We start from the raw sequence: 19,986 nt of genomic DNA on the forward strand, positions 1-19,986 counted from the left end.
TAGATTCTTTGGGTAGTAGAAAATCTGGATGGGAGACTCAGTTTCTAAACTTCTTGAGAGAGCACAGAGTTATATGATTTGCAGTAAAAGAGAAACTCATGGTTGTCCCAGTGAAGTAGGTAGTTTTGCTGACCATCATCTTTCTCTCTGTGTTTGCCTGGGAAAGTAACTCTAGAGTTTTCCTAATAGGTTTTTTAAATAAAAACTTCTAGTAATGTTTGAAAATATCTTTTTTTTTTTTTTTTGGTCTTTCAGGAACATTAAAAAAAGCCTATTTTAAATCAAATGGAAGTGAACCTTTAGTCACTGATGGTGAAGTCCACGTGTCTGATGTTATTCTTCCAAATACAGTTCCTAACGAGAGTACTGGGACGTCTACGGCACACCCTACCCGACACATTCCAGTCTGGACCACAGGTGCTTCTCTCCCAGGGGACCAAAATCACAGGAACACAAGTAAGTCTGGAGGTGCTGAATGCCTGGGCCCATTAATGTCTGTGGAACTCACAGGTATATTTTTAAGTGTGGCAACCGATGCTCTGAATTCACAATCACTTAATGGTCACACAGGAAAAGCTCTGCTCCCTTTTCTGGCAAAGCTAGCTGAGTGCCCTATTCCTAAACACAAAATACCATCAGCTCAGCATCCAGATAGGGACAGGAGCAAGAAATAAAAGTGTGCCAATGCCATTCAACGTTTCTGAGGCATAAAAATTTATGCTGCTTGCTCCAATATAATAGTGTTGATTTTGTGGTGGTTCACCTCTGAAAGTTTGTGCTTCTCTTTTTAAGGTTTAAGTTACTTGTTTTGAGATGGTTAAATTAATAAGTAAATTAAGTTGCTTATTTTGTTATTGGTGCCTTTTGGCAGGTATCCCAATTCTATGTCCATTCACTGTGAACATCTTTGCCTTAGACATCTTTGCTGCTAGCATTTTTGCTGCGTAATTAACTGGCTGTAAGGCAGTTTTGCCATAAGAGATAAAACAATGAAAAATAAGAGGGACATTTAAAAAAACATAATGAAACACATGAAATGAATAACAGTTTAAAAAAGACTTTATTGCTAAATACAACATGTTTGAATGCATCTAAAATGCATGTAGATTCATGGCAATACTGCACAAGGAACTGATTTTATTTTGTGGTTGTACCTTGTCTTCCTAGTCTTTTGTTTATAGTATTTTTATACACTTTTTAAAAAACTTATTGATTTATCTTCTCATTTGGCATCACACTTATTCTTTTTTGCTATAATTTTTTTCCTTCATTAAGAGAGGTATCAGTTTTCAAATATTAGGATGCATATTTGTAACTGAGTTTTGTATTGCATTGTGAAAACTTATTCTACACTGTTGTTTGTTTTTGGCATATTGTCACATGGCCATACTGCTCAAGGCAATCTACAGACTTGATATGATCCCTATCAAATTACCCATGACATTTTTCACAGAACTAGAACAAATAATCTGTAAATTTACATGGAATCACAAAAGACCTAGAACTGCCAAAGCAATACTGAAGAAAAAGAATGAAGCTGCAGGAATAACCCTCCCAGACTTCAGACAATCCTACAGAGCTACAGTAATCAAAACAGTGTGGTATTGGCACAAAAACAGACATATGGATCAATGGAACAGAATAGAGAGCCCAGAAATAAACCCACAGACCTACGGTCAATTAATCTTAGACAATGGAGGCAAGAATATACAATGGAGAAAAGACAGTCTCTTCAGCAAGTGGTGTTGGGAAAACTGGAAGCAGCCTGTAAGTCAGTGAAGTTAGAACACTCCCTCACACCATACACAAAAATAAACTCAAAATGGCTTAAAAACTTAAATACAAGACATGACACTATAAACCTTCTAGAAGAAAACATAGGCAAAACATTCTCTGACATAGATCTTAGCAGTGTTCTCTGAGTGCAGTCTACCCAGGCAATAGAAATAAAAGCAAAAATAAACAAATGGGACCTAGTTAAACTTACAAGCTTTTGCATAGCAAAGGAAACTATAAGCAAAACAAAATGACAACCTATGGAATGGGAGAAAATATTTACAAATGATGCGACTGACAAAGGTTTAATTTCCAGAATATATAAACAGCTCATACAACTTAATAAGAAAAAAAACAAACACCCCAGTCCAAAAATGGGGAGAAGACCTAAACAAGCAATTCTCTGATGAAGACATACAAATGGCCAATAGGCATGTGAAAAAATGCTCAATATTGCTAATTATCAGAGAAATGCAAATCAAAACTGCAGTGAGGTATCACCTCACACCAGTCAGAATGTCCATGATGAAAAAGTCTACAAATGATAAATGCTGGAGAGGGTGTGGAGAAAAGGGAACCCTCCTACACTGTTAGTGGGAATGTAGTTTGGTGCAACCATTATGGAAAACAGTATGGAGATTCCTTAAAAAATAGACTTAACCACATGATCCAGCAATCTACCTCCTGGGCATATATCCTAAGGGAACTCAAATTCGAAAAGATAAAGCACCCCAGTGTTCATAGCAGCACTATATACAATAGCCAAGACATGGAAACAACCTAAATGTCCATTGACAGATGACTGGATAAAGAAGTTGTGGTATATTTATACAATGGAATACTTCGCAGCCATAAAACAGAATAAAATAATGCCATTTGCAGCAACATGGATGGACCTGGAGATCGTCATTCTAAATGAAATAAGCCAGAAAGAGAAAGGAAAATACCATGTGATATCATTTACGTGTGGAATCTAAAAAAAGAAAGAAGACACTAATGAACTCATCTACAAAACAGAAATAGCCTCACAGACATAGTGAACAATCTTATGGTTACTAGGGGGGACGGGGGTAGGAAGGGATAAATCTGAGAGTTGGAGATTTGCAAATATTAACTACTACATATAAAAACAGATAAAAAAACATTTTTTTCTATATAGCACAGGGATCTCTATTTAATATCTTGTAATAACCTTTAATGAAAAAGAATATGAAAACAAATATATGTATGTATATGTATGTATGCCTGGGACATTATGCTGTACACCAGAGATTGACACATTTTAGCTGACTATGTACTTCAATAAATATATATATATTAAAAAAAAAAAAAAAACAAGAAACCAACTAATGGCAAACCATTGTCATCCGTCAGCTCAATAAAGTGATCAATATGTTTCTAACTGGAATGAATGCTAACAGATTTCAACCAGTTGAAACCAAACTGTCAAACCAAAAACTATTAACCGGTTTATCTTTCATTGCAAAATTGTCTTGCATTCCATTAGTCATGTGGCAAAAATGTTTGCAGCAAAGATGCTTTATAGCAAGAATACCTGGCATGCAATTCTATAACAGAATACCTAGTGGTTTAACAGGAGCTATCCCCCTATTTGTTTTTGACATGTCTATATGTTCTTTCTCTTCTCCCTCTTTTACTGGCTATGCAATTTATTTTACCTGTTGATAATTGACAGATAATCACATCTTGAGGAAAATGGCATGTGCAAAACTTGTTTGAAGACAAATGGAGGAATTTGTCAGTAATTCCAGAAAATGAGCTGAGAGAGAGAAAAGAGAAAGTGTGGAAATGGGGCCAGTTGGATAGTGGCAGATGATATGCTCCTGAATGTGACTCTATCCCTCAATATCCCTCTGATTTTTTTGTCAATTTACTAAACTTCTAGAATGCTGGTGGGAGTCCATTAGTGTGGAAAGTGACCCAGTGATTGCAGATAAATCATCATCAGAGCACAGCCACTCTAAGAACTTTCTCTGTAGTTGTCTTGTCTTTTTCTGCCTCCTAAAACAAGGATATATGATTGAAAATTATACAAAGCCCATTCATCCATGATCACTTTCTTGTTTGTTCCTCCCTATTCCGTGAAAACCCATGAGGGGAAATCACATTTTAGGTCTGGGACAGCATATTTATTTTCATTCTGAGCCAGGAAAGGAAGGATTAAGCTGACTCTGAGCTATCACGGTATATGTTTGCCAGTGTCTGAAGAAAAGCAGGGTTATTCTGTTGCTCTAGCCCCAAAGAGTTAGCATGTTTGGATTCCATTGTTCACTGAGCACTGATAGATGTTAACTGTTTCTTATGCTTGGTGTTCACCAGTGATAAAGACAGATTCATATTCATTACCTGCCAGTGGTAGTACGAACTCGTATTATGCCAAGTGAAATTTATTTAAATTAAATTAACTCTCGTGAGTTTAATTTTGAAGTTTTTTAATATTTTGGCCATATCTTAAGCACTTCATATTCCTAAGGACTATGTTTTTCAACAGAAGTAATTTAAGCAAAAGCTCAGTTTAGTTACTGTGGTTGCAATTACGGCGACTGTTATTTTCTTTTGCAAACTGAACTTGTCTCTATTTTGAAAGTTCTGTCATTTGTTAAGATTCAAACAGAGGTGACAAACACATACTCTGAAGAGTAAAGACACATATGGTACTTATTGCTCAGTTTGAAAGTTTGGTGGAAGTCTGTTTGACTCATTTTCTCTTCCTGTGGCTGGAACATTGCTTGAGAATATGAATGCAATTTGACGTGTAAAGGAAATCCAGGGGAAGTTAGAATGATTAAATGGAGAAAGGTCAGAACCTTTGAATATGTGTCATTCTGTGCTTTTAATGTCCTTGACAGTTAGCCTTGAGCTTTACTGTCTGACCACACAGACCTTCAGTAGACTGTCTGTATGAACTAAAATTACTTACTATAAGGCATTTGATAATTTTTCATGCATTTCAGCAATATTGCTACCCGGTGAATATAGAGCTTTGGATTCAGGGTATTTTTGAATATTTTCTCCGTGGTCCTTATGATTAGCTGTTGAGGTGTGCAGGACAGGTAATATGCACTATTTTTCAAGATATAAAATTAAAGCTTGGAAGAAATTAAGGTGACATATCCAATATCACTTGTTTACTAATCAGTAGACATGGAATTGGGATTCAGATCTTGGGACTCCTAGATCAGTGCCCTTTCAAATATTTCATGATTCTTTATTTAATTGCTTTCTTTGAAGTAGCGAGAGCATTTCTGAGCAAATTTTAAGCTTCAGAAGAGTAGAGAGGGTAATCTGTTTTGTTTCCTGCTTTATGGCCAGTGCTTAATAAAATGTTTGCTGAATAAACAAATGAACTATAGTCATTTCAAAAATTTTATATCTGATCACTTTATTGATGATGTCTAATTACATTTCTGCACTTGATATTTATTTTAACCAATTTTACTTAAAGTATTATTTAATGTGTTGCATCTATACTAATACCTAGCAGAGAGTTTGCTTTTATTCCTTTAAAATTTATTATTCTATAATTAAAATGTAATTTTAAACTTCTGGCATATGTAAAAATTATGAGTCCACTTCAATCCAAAAATACAGTAGTGAGACATTCTGTCCTAGCCAGTATCCTAGGTAGAAAACCAAGGGGGAGAACTCCTGGCAAAAGGTACCAGGAAATAGCCTTTCCTTAAGATGTTTCCTCCTGGGGGTCCTTAATATCATGCCAAAGCATAGAAAACTGCAGTTTGTAAAGTTTTAACCAGAATCTCTCCCATATTACACTGTGTGGCAGAGCTGGGCTTCATAAATGTGAAATAAGTTTTATGTGATGTCTGTTACATCTGGAGTTTCATTAGTTGCATCTTGAAAACCAGTTGTAGTATGTAATATGGAAAGGGAAGAGGTCCATAGATAGCTTTCATGCTATATTTCAGCAAACGATTTTTCTAGGTTGCATTTTGTATTTGGATTTTTATTTTCACCTGTTCTTTCTTACATATTTTATAAATATTTAAGCATAAACTGAATTTTAAGGAAAGAGGAAAAATCTTTGACCAACCAAGAGCCTTTGGGTTAAAAATAATACAGCACAAAATAAAATAACCTAGAAATTCTAATCAGGAATTAAAACAAGAGAGTGGGGTAATGTGCTGAAGGCTGAAAGTGTTCTGTTCTCCCATTGTGCTCTTTGATGACCAGCTCTTAAATCTTCTATATCAGATGAAAATGCATCATACCTCTCATTCACATTAAAACAAAAACAACTTTTTGATATATAATCAACATACCATAAAATTTAACCTCTAATATGTGTTATTCAGTATTTTAAAAACGTTTTCACAGAGTTATGCAACTATTACTACTATCTCATTTTAGAACATTTTTATCACTGCAAAAAGAAATGCTATATCCAATATTCCTCATTTCCCCTCTCCCTTAGCTTGTGTCCAGAATTAATTACCTTCCGTCTCTATGGATTTGTGTATTCTGTACACCTCATATAAAAGGCATCATACAATAAATATGTGGCTTTTGTGACTTACCTTTCTTGGATATGGGCTCACCTATGGCCCTCTAGATCCCAGAGAATATGTCAGAGGTTTTCAAAGGCCCCTTCAGACATTTCATCCTCTAGCTTTTATTAAGTTTTTGTTCACCTCTTATATCCAGCAGATATCCTTGCCTCGGGTAACTATGTTAAACAATTGCCGCAGATTGTTTTCAGCAAGTGCCCTGGGGATAAAACTGTTTGCATTAGAAAGCTCTGAGTCAGATCAAATAAAGCCAAGTGTGGAGAATGGAAGCTTTCCAGGGAGTTTCCATACAAGTTGAATTACAATTCTCTGTGAATGGTTTTTTAAGGAGCTTCAAATTCATTCTTCCCTTCCATTGCCTCCTAGTTTGCTGTTTTTCATAGTTATGGTTGCAAGGTCATTGGTTTTCAAGGCTCCTGCAGAACTGAGAGAGGGTGCTGGGAATAGGGCAGGTGAAAATGCTACAAAACTCATAGTTCTCAGTGATTCAGCCATTTTTCTTGAACAAATATTCCTCTATTTGATGCAAGCTTTTGGTTAAGTTCCAAAGTTCTGAAAAATCTGATTTTGATATTTTTTTCCCCAGTGTTTTTACTGCTTTTATGGAAGAACAGACTTTTGGAAGATCTTACTGTACCATTCTGAAAGTGTTTCCTACTCTTCAATCACTTTTATTTTCCTTATCTATTCTCTTGCTTCTTTTTCATTTCCTCCAACTTTGGGAATTGATTTTTCTTCTTTTTATGATGAACACATATGATTATATTATATATTATTTTGAAATGGAAGCCTTACCCCCCACTTTTTTGCAAAAATTACTTCATTTCTTTATCCTTTTGCATCATTTTATCTTATTTCTGCCTACAGTTAACCCATGTTAACAACCTAGTGTGTATGATTTTATAGTTTTCTCCATGCCTGTACAATCATACATAAATGTATCTACACATACATGTATATAGAATAACATATACATAGAGGTATTTTTGTCATTTTTGTTTTTCAAAAAATGAGATCACATTTATTACATATGTCGACTGAAATAAATGTGCAGCCTAAAAGTTAAGAGTTATGTTTTATTTGGCAGGAGGACTCGAGCCAGGATGACAGCCTCTCAGATGGCTCTGAGAGACTGCTCCAAAGACGTAGGGGAGGAGCTAGGACATATAGGAGCTTTACAACAAAGACCAGGTAGTTGGAACATTATAAGATTACTTGTTATCTAAAGAAAACCAGGCACACTCAAGTTAAAGAATGTAGTGCTTTTCTGTGTATGGTAGGAAGCAAACATTTGGGCTCACTGAATTCATTCCTTTGACAAGCACCTAGCTATCTAGGGCCATTATTTTGTCCTTTCTTATTCTGAGTCCGCACAGAGGGCACCATTGTGAGTGGCTGCAGAGGCTGGGCTGCAGGTCTGTCCGCACTGTGGGGTGGCGGCAGCCGCTGATGACTTGGTTTCAGCATTCTTTGTTGTTGTTGTTGTTGTTGTTTTTTGTGCTTTGTTGTTTTATTTTTCGAAAGAAACATGTTTCATTCATGTGGTTTAATAATTAAGATCAAGAAAAACTCTATTCAATAAATGGTCACCAGCACATGTCATCACAGCTGCTCATCAGGTTTGGCCCCACATTACACACATTTACACGGACATCTGCCATGTGCTGTCATGGGACACTGTGCGTGGGCACAGGGTCTCTGCTCTCACAGGGCACACAGCCTGGTGGGGGAGGCGGTGTTCAATCATTGCCTTTTTTTTTTTTAATGTACTTATAAATTATGGGAATTGCTATTTAAAAAGTACAAAATGAGTCAATGAAAGCAAAAAATACAAGGACTGCATTTAGGTTGAAGGAAGACAGGGGACATCTTTGAAGAGCTGACACTGCACTGAGACCCAAAGGACAGCTCCGGTGCTGCAGGTGAAGGGCAGGGATGCACTGATAAAGGGCTGATATCCAGAATATACCAAAATCTCTTTATACTCAACAAGAAGAATGAATAACCTGATTAAAAAATGAGCAAAATGCCTGAACACACGCCTCATCAAAGAAGGAATCCAGATGCCAAAGAAGTTTATGGAAAGATGCTCCACAGCATCTGTCATCAAGGAGATGCAGACTGAAACAGCGAGGTACCACTGCACACCTGTTAGAAAACTGCCAAAACGCAGAACACTGACAGCACCGATCAGCATTCTTTGTTTACTGATATTGTTACGGAAACGACAGGCCAGTCAAGAAACAAGCACCACTCGGAGGGTAGGAGTACTCAGATGTATTACGCCGGCGGGCTCAGAGGGGCTTCTGCTCCGAAGCTCTGAGCACCTCCAAGACGTGCACATGAGGGTTTACAGGGTAAAGTACAAGCTTGGGGTATTCGGCCAATAGGCATGGAACAGCTTTAGCAGCATTATCATCACAAAAGTGGAGGCGGGGAGGCAGCAAACCAACATTCCAAAGCCAGATATATATCTTTGAAAATCCAGCTGGCTAGCAAAAAACATAAACAGCAAACCAACATTAATTAACTTAGATTTACAAGTTAGTCTAGCAGAACTCAGATCAGTATTTCAATACTTAGATTTGTGAGTTACCTTGTTAGACCAGCCCAGCCTCTCCTTCACATTCCTAGACTTATGAGTTATCTTGTCAGACCAGCCCGGTTTTTCCTTCACAACATGGTTGCAGTATTTTCATTCACATTGCAGTATTTTCGTTCACACATACAGAGAGAAAAACAATGTTTTTCTCACTCAAGAATACTTTATGTATATATCTCTAAGACAATGATTTAGCTCTAATTCATTATTACAGTGACTGAATAGCATTCCATACTATCATTATACCATAATTTATTTCCACCATTCTCTTAACAACGGGCATTCACCTTACATTTAGTTTAGTTTTTTTTTTTCCTCAGTTAACTATATAGTTTCTCTTCTAGAGATAAAATGACTTGGATAATGACAGTGAAACTGTCTAAATAGCGGTGATTTGTTACCACTGATAACTCTGTACTGAAATGCCCTAAACACATACTCAGAATTTGCAGTGTGTAAAAAAGCTTGCACACCAATCAAAAACCCTGATTATTCTCTTTCTAGTTTTCTGTTTTTAACAGGGTATTTCTAATAGTTTGAAAGTGAGTTCTGCAAAAACATGAAGTTAAGAGGGTCAGAGCAAGTCCTGCAGTTTAACCTGGATTACTATTCATCAGGCAACTATCCAAGGGAGGATTTTGGGAGAGGGAGTCTAATTAGACAGCTGAAATCAGGTAAAGTCCCATCTCCTTTTTTCCTCACATTTTCTAATCCTGTCAAGAGTGGAACTCTGGTGTCTTCATTATAGTCTTCAGAAGTTAGTTGTGCTGTCCTTGGAGTCATGTACTCACCTCTGTAGATTACTGACAGTAGATTATTGTGCAGTTTGGAGGGGAAATCTGTGCTTATATGCATTGTTGACTGAAATAAATGAGTAGCCTAAAAGTTAACAGTTATGTTTTATTTGGCGGGAGGACTCGAGCTGGGATGACAGCCTCTCAGATTGCTCTGAGGGACTGCTCCAAAGAGGTAGGGGAGGAGCTAGGACATACAGGAGCTTTACAACAAAGACCAGGTAGTTGGAACATTAAAAGATTACTTGTTATCTAAAGAAAATCAGGCATCTCAAGTTAAAGAATGTAGTGCTTTTCTATGCATGGGAGGAAGCAAACATTTGGGCTCACTGAATTCATTCCTTTGACAAGCACCTAGCTATCTAGGGCCAGTACCCTGTCCTTTCTTACTCTGAGTCCACTCAGAGTGCACCACTGTGAGTGGCTGGGCTGCAGGCCTGTCCCCACTGTAGGGTGGCAGCCGCTGATGACTTGGTTTCAGCATTCTTTGTTTACTGATATGTTTGCAGTATTTTCACTCACATTGCAGGATTTTTGTTCACAGCATAAATGTGGGTGGGTGAAGGGCTTATATTCCTCTGTTGTTTTTTGGACAGTATTCTCCATCTGGGGCTGGGGGACCTCAGATGTTTTCTGAGTAATCCCAGAATTCTCTATAAGAATTTCTTAAATGTGTTTTCAGTTCAATGATAATAGAAATAGTTAATGTAAGCCTACTCAATAACCTGGATAAACCATCTTCTAAGTACCGGTAAGAAATTTTGGTGCCCGTATTTGAGTTTCTGTTTTATGATAAAGCAGCTGCTAAGCCGTATTTCTTAGATATTTGCCAGCCATCAGGAAAGGAACAGAGGCAGATTTGGTAGGCATTCTTCTCAATTGCAAACCTAAAGCATGTACTGGGATGTAGTACAAAGGATGCCTTTGTGGCAGTTAAAATAGACGAAAACGGACTTGCTCATTAGGGATACACAGTAGTATAAGCTTCCTAAACGCGGAAGAACTTGTGCCTCGGGAGTTAGCTCTGTATTTATTCATGGTTTTAGCAGAACACTGTTAACATTAATTTGTTAATATAATTAAATCTTATTAGTTTTGTGGTTTAATTTCTATTTAATTAGTTAATATTATATATGTCAATTTTATTGTTGTGTTAGACCTATAGGTGTAAAGACGTTTAGCTTTAATTTTATGTATACCTGCATAACTTTCTTCCTGTGTAAAAGCCTGTACAGTTCTTCAACTTGTGAAATACTGCTTTAGGGTACCTGAGTTCTAACTGCTTGTGTCATAGCCGCAGGAAAAGCAGTGATGCTTTATAGCAGAACTTCTTAACTTCTTTGTTCCAAGGATTTCTTTGGCAATCTGGTGAAGCCTACAGGTGCCTTCTCAGAATGATACTTTGATGCTTAAAAGAAATTATACAGAGTCATAAAGGCAATTTTATTAAGATTCAGTAATCAAAATACTAGAAATATAAATTCATGATATAATAATATATATGTTTGTTTATCAGCACATTAAATGATATCCTGCAGTAGATCAATAACTGTAATTTTATAACATGGATGAGCATAGATCATATTTTGAAATGCCTGCAATAACTATGTTGATATGAAAATAGCTATGATTTCTAATTTGTTTTTATGATTGTTGCCTACATTGATAATTTAGTTTCAATTGTGGGTTAATGGAAGTAGAGATGCTGTTTTTCTCCCATACAATTTCTTCATAGTGTGAACGAAAATACTGCAACCATATCAGTAAACAAAGAATGCTGAAATCAAGTCATCAGCGGCTGCCGCCACCCCACAGTGCGGACAGACCTGCAGCCCAGCCTCTGCAGCCACTCACAATGGTGCACTCTGAGCGGACTCAGAATAAGAAAGGACAGGATACTGGCCTGAGATAGCTAGGTGCTTGTCAAAGGAATGAATTCAGTGAGCCCAAATGTTTGCTTCCTACCATACATAGAAAAGCACTACATTCTTTAACCTGAGGTGCCTGGTTTTCTTTAGATAACAAGTAATCTTATAATGTTCCAACTACCTGGTCTTTGTTGTAAAGCTCCTGTATGTCCTAGCTCCTCCCCTACCTTTTCGGAGCAGTCTCTCAGAGCAATCTGAGAGGCTGTCATCCAGGCTTGAGTCCTCCTGCCAAATAAAACATAACTCTTAACTTTTATTTATTTCAGTCGACAAAAGACAGCAGAAATTTTATGTCTGGGCCTGTTGTGGTCTTCAGATTATGATTAAGGATACATACTCTAGAGGAAAATAGTGGGGTTTTTCTTGTTTTGTTTAGGGATTTTTTTGTGCCTAGGAGAGTCCTGCTACTTCATTAGGAATTTGCTACTCCGAAAGTTGCTGTAGTCATGACCCTGGACATCATCCCTTGTGTGCTCTGCTAGACTTCAGGATTCAAGTCCAGTCAGTTGAGCTCTCCATATACTAACTCATATTTTCTGGGCTTAAAGAACAGTTGTGAGATTCAGCCATGGGCTCTGGCTATGATCAACATCTAAGCAAGAATAAGTGAAGCATTTAAATAATTGTTGCCTGCTTATTTAGTTAGCATGGTTGCATTCTAATGAAGAAGTACACAATTCTTGGGAGAGAGAGAAAGGAAGTCAGAATACAGGTTTGCACTCTCTCCCCTTTCTCCCTTCCTTCCTCTTCATTCCATCTGTAGATGACTCTGTCCCTGGGGTATATTGAGTTCCTCCTAGAGAGAGTGAACGCCATCATTTGCAGAGTTAGGCTTTTGACAGGGGTAATGGAACAGCGCCTGGTTCATTCTCCTTTGGCTACAGTCCTGTTCTTCCCTTCGCAAAGATTTCTGGGCAAGACTTCCAGACCCTCTCTCCAAAATGAATCCTGCCATCATATCCCACAGGTGATATGTGACCCCAAAGTTAATGTGCCCATAACACATTAGTATAGTAAATGAGAGTCAAACAGTCATATCAAAAAGGCTTGTGGCTCAAAACTTTCCTCTCCAGATTCCTTATTACAGTGTCCTCTTCAGGAGGAACAGCCCAATACCCTTGATCCATGTAGAGAAAACAAAAAAAGAGAAAACAGTAGCGTGCTGATAACAGCGTTGCAAAATCAATCCTGATCAAATTCAAGGAAAAACATGATCTTTTAAAAACCAAATTCTCAGATAAATGTTAAAAAAATTAGATAATTTACTATACACTCTGGTTCTGAAAGAAAATTGGCACTTTATATATTCTTTTGCCTAAATCATTCAGTTTGCTGACTAGCTCAGGTTTTTGGTCTTTGTACAGTTTTGTGTTGAGATCAAGAACCCATCAATAGGAATCTGTTTGCTGTTACTTGTGCCTTTGGAGAATATGCCTTTTCACTTACTTGTAGCTGAAACAAGTATGGTAATGACTTCCAAGCAGCTAAAAGCTTTACATTGATTCACATTTGATGCAAACCATTCCTTGTCTCTTGGTGTTCACATATTTTATTCTTCTATTTTGCTGCTCTGCATCATTAACCTAATACTTGCATGAGGTATTTGAATTGATAAGACTCACAATACTTGTTTCTGATTATGTTAATCGGTGTAAACTCACTCTGATGCCTATGTAACCTTCCAGGCTTTATGAGACATCTCAATTTCTGCCAGTCTAGGTTAATGTTCTGAGAAGCATCGTTTACTCATAAATAGCTATTTATTGGGTATCAAGCTCTGGAATTTGACTATGTAGATTATAATGGTGGATCAGACAGAAGCTCTGTCCTCAAGTAGCCAATTGTCTAGAACTGCCTTAAGACATGAACGTATTATTTATAACTTGAGAAATTCTGTGAGAGGTCCAGAGATGGAAGAAAACACAATCCATTTCAATTCTCAGTTCTTTAAAACACAAGATTGCTAATTCATTCCATTTTTATTCTATAACAAATCCATCATTTTTCTAAACACCATCAAGTTCTATTTACAATTATAAAAGTAACTTTTAGTTTAAAGTGTGAAGGAAAAGCTGGGCTGGGCTAACAAGATAACTCACAAATCTAAGTATCGGAATACTGATCTGAGTTCTGCTGGACTAACTCGTAAATCTAAGTCAATTAGTGTTGGTTTGCTGCCTCCCTGCCTCCACTTTTGTGATAATGATGCTGCTAAACCTGTTCCATGCCTACTGGCCGAATACCCCAAGCTTGTACTTTACCCTATAAAACCTCATGCGCATGTCTTGGAGGTGCTCAGAGCTTCGGAGCAGAAGCCCCTCTGAGCCCGCTGGCGTAATACATCTGAGTACTCCTACCCTCTGAGTGGTGCTTGTTTCTTGGCTGGCCTGTAAAGGTCAGGCTTAAGAGTTTCCATTTTTAATCAGATCTTGCTGTTTCAGTGTTAGATTCAAAACCTGATTCATAATAGATAACTAGCTTAAATAAATTGAACAGAGCTTTTAGTTTTCAATTTTATGGGAAGGCCAACCATCCTTTTATAGGTACTAATGAGAATTTTATCCCCTCAGGAAGTGGGAGGGCTGGAATTCTACAATTCCCTCCTTGGAATTACTTTCCAATGTTTTCATTGTTAAGTAATCAAATGCAGAAAGTTTGTTTCTGCTGTAGTTGTATGTTTATGAATGTGCCCTGGACAAAGGATTTTAGGGTATACATTTCAGGAGACTGATTTATGATGACCTGATGGCTGTTAAGCCACAGTGACTTTGTTACCATATTATGTGTCCTTTAAAGTCAACAAAAAATAGAAAAGATAATATGGGTAGGTTGCCATGGGAAAGAAATGAAGACCTTAAATCAAAAACCTTTGCTTATTCTAGAGTTTGGGGATGGCCACGTGTGGTCACGTTACAGCCATTCACGAGAGTCAGGGAAGCAGGTAATGAGTGGGGACACATCTAGCACCGTGGGTGTTCAAGCAGGGACCTGTGCTCCCTTTCTTCTTTCCTGTTTCTCCCTTTTGGAATGGGAATGTCTATCCCATGTCTGTCCCACCATTTTATGTTGGAATCATATAGGTCGTCTGGTTTCACAGGTTCACAGCTGGAGGGGAATTTTGCCTTAGGATTGTTGCCCAAAAGGGAAACAGAAAAGACCCCAATTCTTGTCTTATCTGAAAGATAAGACTTACAGATGGGAGACAGAGCATTGTGCAGCAAAAGGATTTTAAAAGATTTATTTAGGAAAAGAAGAGTGTACGTCCAAGAACAGGAGGCACTGATTCAAGGAGGAATCGTGGTGGTCTTGGTCTCCCCTTTCTCTTACATCCTCGCTTACGGGTGGTCTTTTGACTGATAGATGGCTCTTGTCACTGGAATGCTTAGTCACGTTTAGTCCCTTTGAACATGTCCTTACCCATGATGTACATAGTAAAACCTATGGGGTAGGGGTGGGGCTAAATCACAATGTTTATACAATGAACATCGGGTTAAGTCCTTTCTGCTACCATGCCGTTGAGGCTGTCAGGTTCTAAATGGTTTCTTGCTGGCACTCATTTAGGAAAAGTCAAGTCCTTTTTTGCTGGAGGCGGGCATAACGCCACCTTCTGGACCATTCTCCCTCTCCTCTACCTATCTGCCCAGTGCCCCCACTTATCTAACTACCTAACGGGTTGAATCATACCTTGAATCTCACCCATATCTGATGTGGGTGATATTTAGAAGGGACTTTGGACATTAGACTTCAGAGTTCATGCTAGAATGACTTGAGACTTTTGGGGCTGTTGGGGTGGAGTGAATATATTTCACATGTGAGAAGGACATGAATTTTGGGGGCCAGGGTTAGAATATTGTCAGTTGAATATCTGTGTCCCTCCAACATTAATATGTTGAAGCCCTGCCCCTGCAATATGAGGGTATTTGGAGATGAGATCTTTGGGAGGTAGTAAGGGTTGGATGGGGTCATGAGGTAGGACCCTCATGATGAGATTAGTGCCCTTATAGAAGGAGACACCAGAAAGCTTGCTCTCCCTTTCCATGCTTGTACAAAAAGAGGTCACACAGTGAGAAGACAGTCCGAGGGGAGAGCTTTCACCGTAATTAACCATGTTGTCATCCTGATCGTAGACTTCCAGCCTCCAGAACTGTGAGGAAATACATTTCTGTTGTTTAAGCCACAGTAGCTGTGGTGTTTCGTTAGGGCAGCCTGAGCAGACTAATACAAACTTCACTTATAAATGCAAAACGAAATGAGATATCAGCAACTGAACCTAGTAACACCTAAAAATATATTGTATCTTAATGAAATAGGCCTTATTGTGGAAATGCTAGAAGAGCTTAATATTAGACACTTTATGTATCTCCTCATTTAATTAATAAAGTACATCTCTCTTTTATTGATCATCTCAATTGCTGAAGCAAAAACATTTGTTAAAATTTGACACTTACTAAAAAAAGGAAGAAAATTTCTTTAATCTGATAAGGAATAGCTCCCCAAAACCTGGATGCTTTGAAATCATTTATAATCATAAAAGAATGGAAACATCCTAAATATCCAATAGTAAGAAATTATTTTAAAAAGACATGATATAGCTAAGCAATACTGTAAGATACATTTGGGAAAACGCATAAGGGAGATCTTTGTAAAGTGATATATACAGTGATCGGTAAACTAATTAGTGAATCAATAAATCAAGGTACAAAACAGTGTATAAAATATGATACCTTTTGTATGAGAAATGAAAAGGGGAAATATATATTATTTAATGTTAAATATAATTTATACTTAATTTATATAATATAATTTAATTTATATTATAATTAATTATATAAAATTTAATATATATATTAAAAAATAAACAGTAGACGTATACACCAAAAACTAAGAAAAATGTTTTCTATTGAAGGAAGAGAGATGGGAAGGAGGTGACAGGGATGCAAACAGGACATCTCTAAATGTACTTTTCATGTATTTTTGATATCAGGTAAATGAATTACTTAATAATTATACCAGAGGGAAAATTCAGTAAAAATTGAAAACAAAGCAACAAATTATTTTAACTGTATTTCAAAGTTGGTGATTTGACCATCCAAAATAGAAGAATTATTCCAACTGATCTTGAACAGAGTATTTTTTTAGACACTTGTCTTTTTTTTTTTTTTAAATAATATTACTTTTGTAATAACATTCAGCTTTATCACAAAACCCCACACGCATTCAGGCTTCTTGTATATTTGAACAGAATATTTTGATTTTACATCCCTGGTGGCATGTACTCTAAGCACCAAAAAAATTGCAAAGGAAGTTTAAACTTCAATAAGTATTCTTCCCCCCACCACCCCAGCATTACTGAGGAAAATTTTGACAAAGGTAATTTTATATATTTAAAGTGTACACTGTAATGATTTGATATACATATATATTCTAAAATGATTATCAAGATCAAGATAATTAACACATTCATCACCTTATATAGTTAACTCTTTGTGTGTGTGTATGTGTGTGTGTGTGGTGAGAATGCTTAAAATTTACTCTCAGCAGATTTCACGTATATAGTACAATATTGCTAACTGTAGTCACCATGCTGCACATTATATCCTCAGAACTTACTCATCTTGAGACTGGAAATTTGTACACTTTGACCTGCATCTTCCCATTACGCCTCCTCCCCTCCTGCTCCTGGCAACCACTATTCCACTTTGTTTCTATGCAACTTTTAAAATAAAGATTCCATATATAAATGACACCATATAGAATTTGTCTTTGGTTTATTTCATTTAGCATCATGCCTTCTGGGTTAATTCCTTTTGTTACAAATAACAGGATTTTCTTTTTTATGGTTGACATGTATATCTAATATATGGCTGATTATATATATGTGTGTGTATATATACATATATATATATAAAATCTCCCACAAATTCTTTTTTTAACATCTTTATTGCGGTATGATTCCTGTACAATAAACTACACATATTTCAAATGTATAATTTGATGAATTTTGATAGATGTATACACCAAATGAAACCACCACCACAATCAAGATAGATAACATTTCTATCACTCCCCAAGAGATGCATTTCAAATTTCCAATTTATCCCTTCCCACCACCTTTACCCTCTGGTAACCATAAGTTTGTTCTCTGTGTCTGCGAGTCTTTTCTGTTTTGTAGATAAGTTCATTTGTGGCCTTGTTTTTAGATTCCACACATAAGCAACATCATATGGTACTCTTCCTTCTTCCTCTGGCTTACTTCACTTAGAATTGCAATCTCCAGGTCCATCCATGTTGCTGCAAGTGGCATTATTTTATTCTTTTTATGGCTGAGTGATATTCCATTGCATATATATACCACGTCTTCATCTAGTCATCTGTCAATGGCCATTTGGGTTGTTTCCATGTCTTGGCTATTATAAATAGTGCTGCTGTGAACATTGGGATGCATGTCTTTTTGAATTGTATTTTCCTCTGGATATATGCCCAGGAGTTTATATCCCACCATTTCTTTATCCATTTATCCACAGATGGACATTTAGTTGTTTCCATGTCTTGGCTATTTTAAATAATGCTGCAGTGAACATGGGGGTGGATATATCATTTGAGTTAGTATTTTTCTTTTCCTTTGGGTAGATACCCAGAAGTGAAATTGCTGAATCACGTGGTAGTTCTACTTTTAATTTTTTGAGGAAACTCTGTACTGTTTTCTATAGTGGCTGCACCAATTTACATTCCCACCAACAGTGTACAAGGGTTCCCATTTCTCTATGTTCCCACCAAAAGTGTACAAGGGTTCCCATTTCTCTGCATGCTCACCAACACTTGTTATCTCTTGTCTTTGATAATAGCTATCCTAACAGATGTGAAGTGATATCTCACTGTGCTTTTAATTTGCATTTCTTGATGATTAGTGATGTTGAGTATCTTTTCATCTATTTTTTGGCTGTTTGTATGTCTTCTTTGGAAAAATGTTTATTCAGGTCCTCTGCCTATGTTTAAATTAGATTATTTGGGCTTTTTTGGCTGCTGAATTGTGAGTTCCTTGTAGATTTTGAAGTTTAACCCCTTATCAGATACATGATTTGTAAATATATTCTCTTTTTCCATAGGTTGTCTTTTCAAGCTTTTTAGTTTGATGTAGTTCCACTTGTTTATTTAGCTATTGTTGCCTGTCCTTTTGGCATCTTTTCCAAAAAAATCATTGCTAAGACCAATGCAAAGAAGCTTTTTTCCTATGTTTTCTTAAGGAATTCTATGGTTTAAGGTCTTATATTTAAATCTTTAACCCATTTCAAGTTTTCATTAGGTAGTCTTATTATTATATTGAGATTGTTATTTTGAAACATTGTTTGCACATTATAGAAGAAAGTGAATAAAGGTTTATATTCATGCTGCCAGAAACCAACGTTTTCAATGTAAGATAAAAGAGGAGTTTATCATTTCTAAATATTTTTGTGTTAATATTTTTAATGTTGTAGTGTCATTTTATTTTAGTCCATTGTTTTTTTCTTTTGTCTTTGAGTTCCTGCTTTGTTAAACTTATTTTCTTTTGCTTTCTTATAATATATAGCATTTTTAAAGGTTTGTATTCTCTGTTTCTGGGTTATGTTTTCTTTCCTGTGGGTTTTTAATCAGTCTTTTGTTCTTCCTCCTCTTCCTCTTAATCCATTATCTGTTGGAAAAATGTGCAACCATTAAAAATAATGTTGTGAAAGAATACATACAGATATATGGAAATGTTCAAGGCATATTAGTGAGTGGATAAGCAGGCTACTAATTAATACATGCATTGCATATGTACAATGCATTATTACATTAAATACGTTCATGTTGTGTTAAGTAATATACAGTATATCTTTTGAAGGAAAAAAAGACTAGTGAAATAATAAGTCAAATTTATTGTGTGCCAAGTATTATACTATATACCTTACATGAAAACTCTATTAAGTAGATACTATTAATATCCCTGTGTTACTGTAAAGAAATTAATGTTGAGAGAGTTTAAGTATTATCTATAAAGGTAGTGAGTAAGGAAGCTGGAAGCTGTGTCTAGGTCATTTGACTTCAGTAATGATACACATCCAAACACTTACAATGGTTATCTATGAGTCATGGTAGTATAGATAACTTTTTATATTCTTCTTTGTGTAACTCTGTATTTCCCACATATTTTACCTTTCACAAGCACTTATGGCCTTGTAATAAAATAACTGTTAAAAGTCCTAAACAATAATATGTACAGACTGCATAATGATATCACCATTATAATTATTTTAAAATAAATTTCCACTTCTGCTTACCTCATTTCACTGCTTAATTACATAGGCAATTTTGCATATCTT

General features: G+C 36.4%; 1 protein-coding gene across 6 annotated transcripts in view; it reads left to right on the plus strand.

Annotated features, from left to right (window-relative positions):
- The window catches only part of CORIN (corin, serine peptidase), a 222,448-nt gene that overhangs the window by 45,867 nt on the left and 156,595 nt on the right, over positions 1-19,986 (plus strand). For 5 of the 6 annotated variants that reach the window (XM_074348354.1, XM_074348360.1, XM_074348355.1 and 2 more), the window contains one exon: positions 256-456. In XM_074348354.1, the coding sequence (XP_074204455.1) occupies positions 256-456 (201 nt within the window). The remainder of the gene's footprint in view (positions 1-255; positions 457-19,986) is intronic. The other variant, XM_074348358.1, reaches the window with a different exon arrangement.

This window comes from Camelus bactrianus, chromosome 2, assembly GCF_048773025.1.
Source record: "Camelus bactrianus isolate YW-2024 breed Bactrian camel chromosome 2, ASM4877302v1, whole genome shotgun sequence".
In the NCBI taxonomy this organism is placed as follows: domain Eukaryota; kingdom Metazoa; phylum Chordata; class Mammalia; order Artiodactyla; family Camelidae; genus Camelus; species Camelus bactrianus.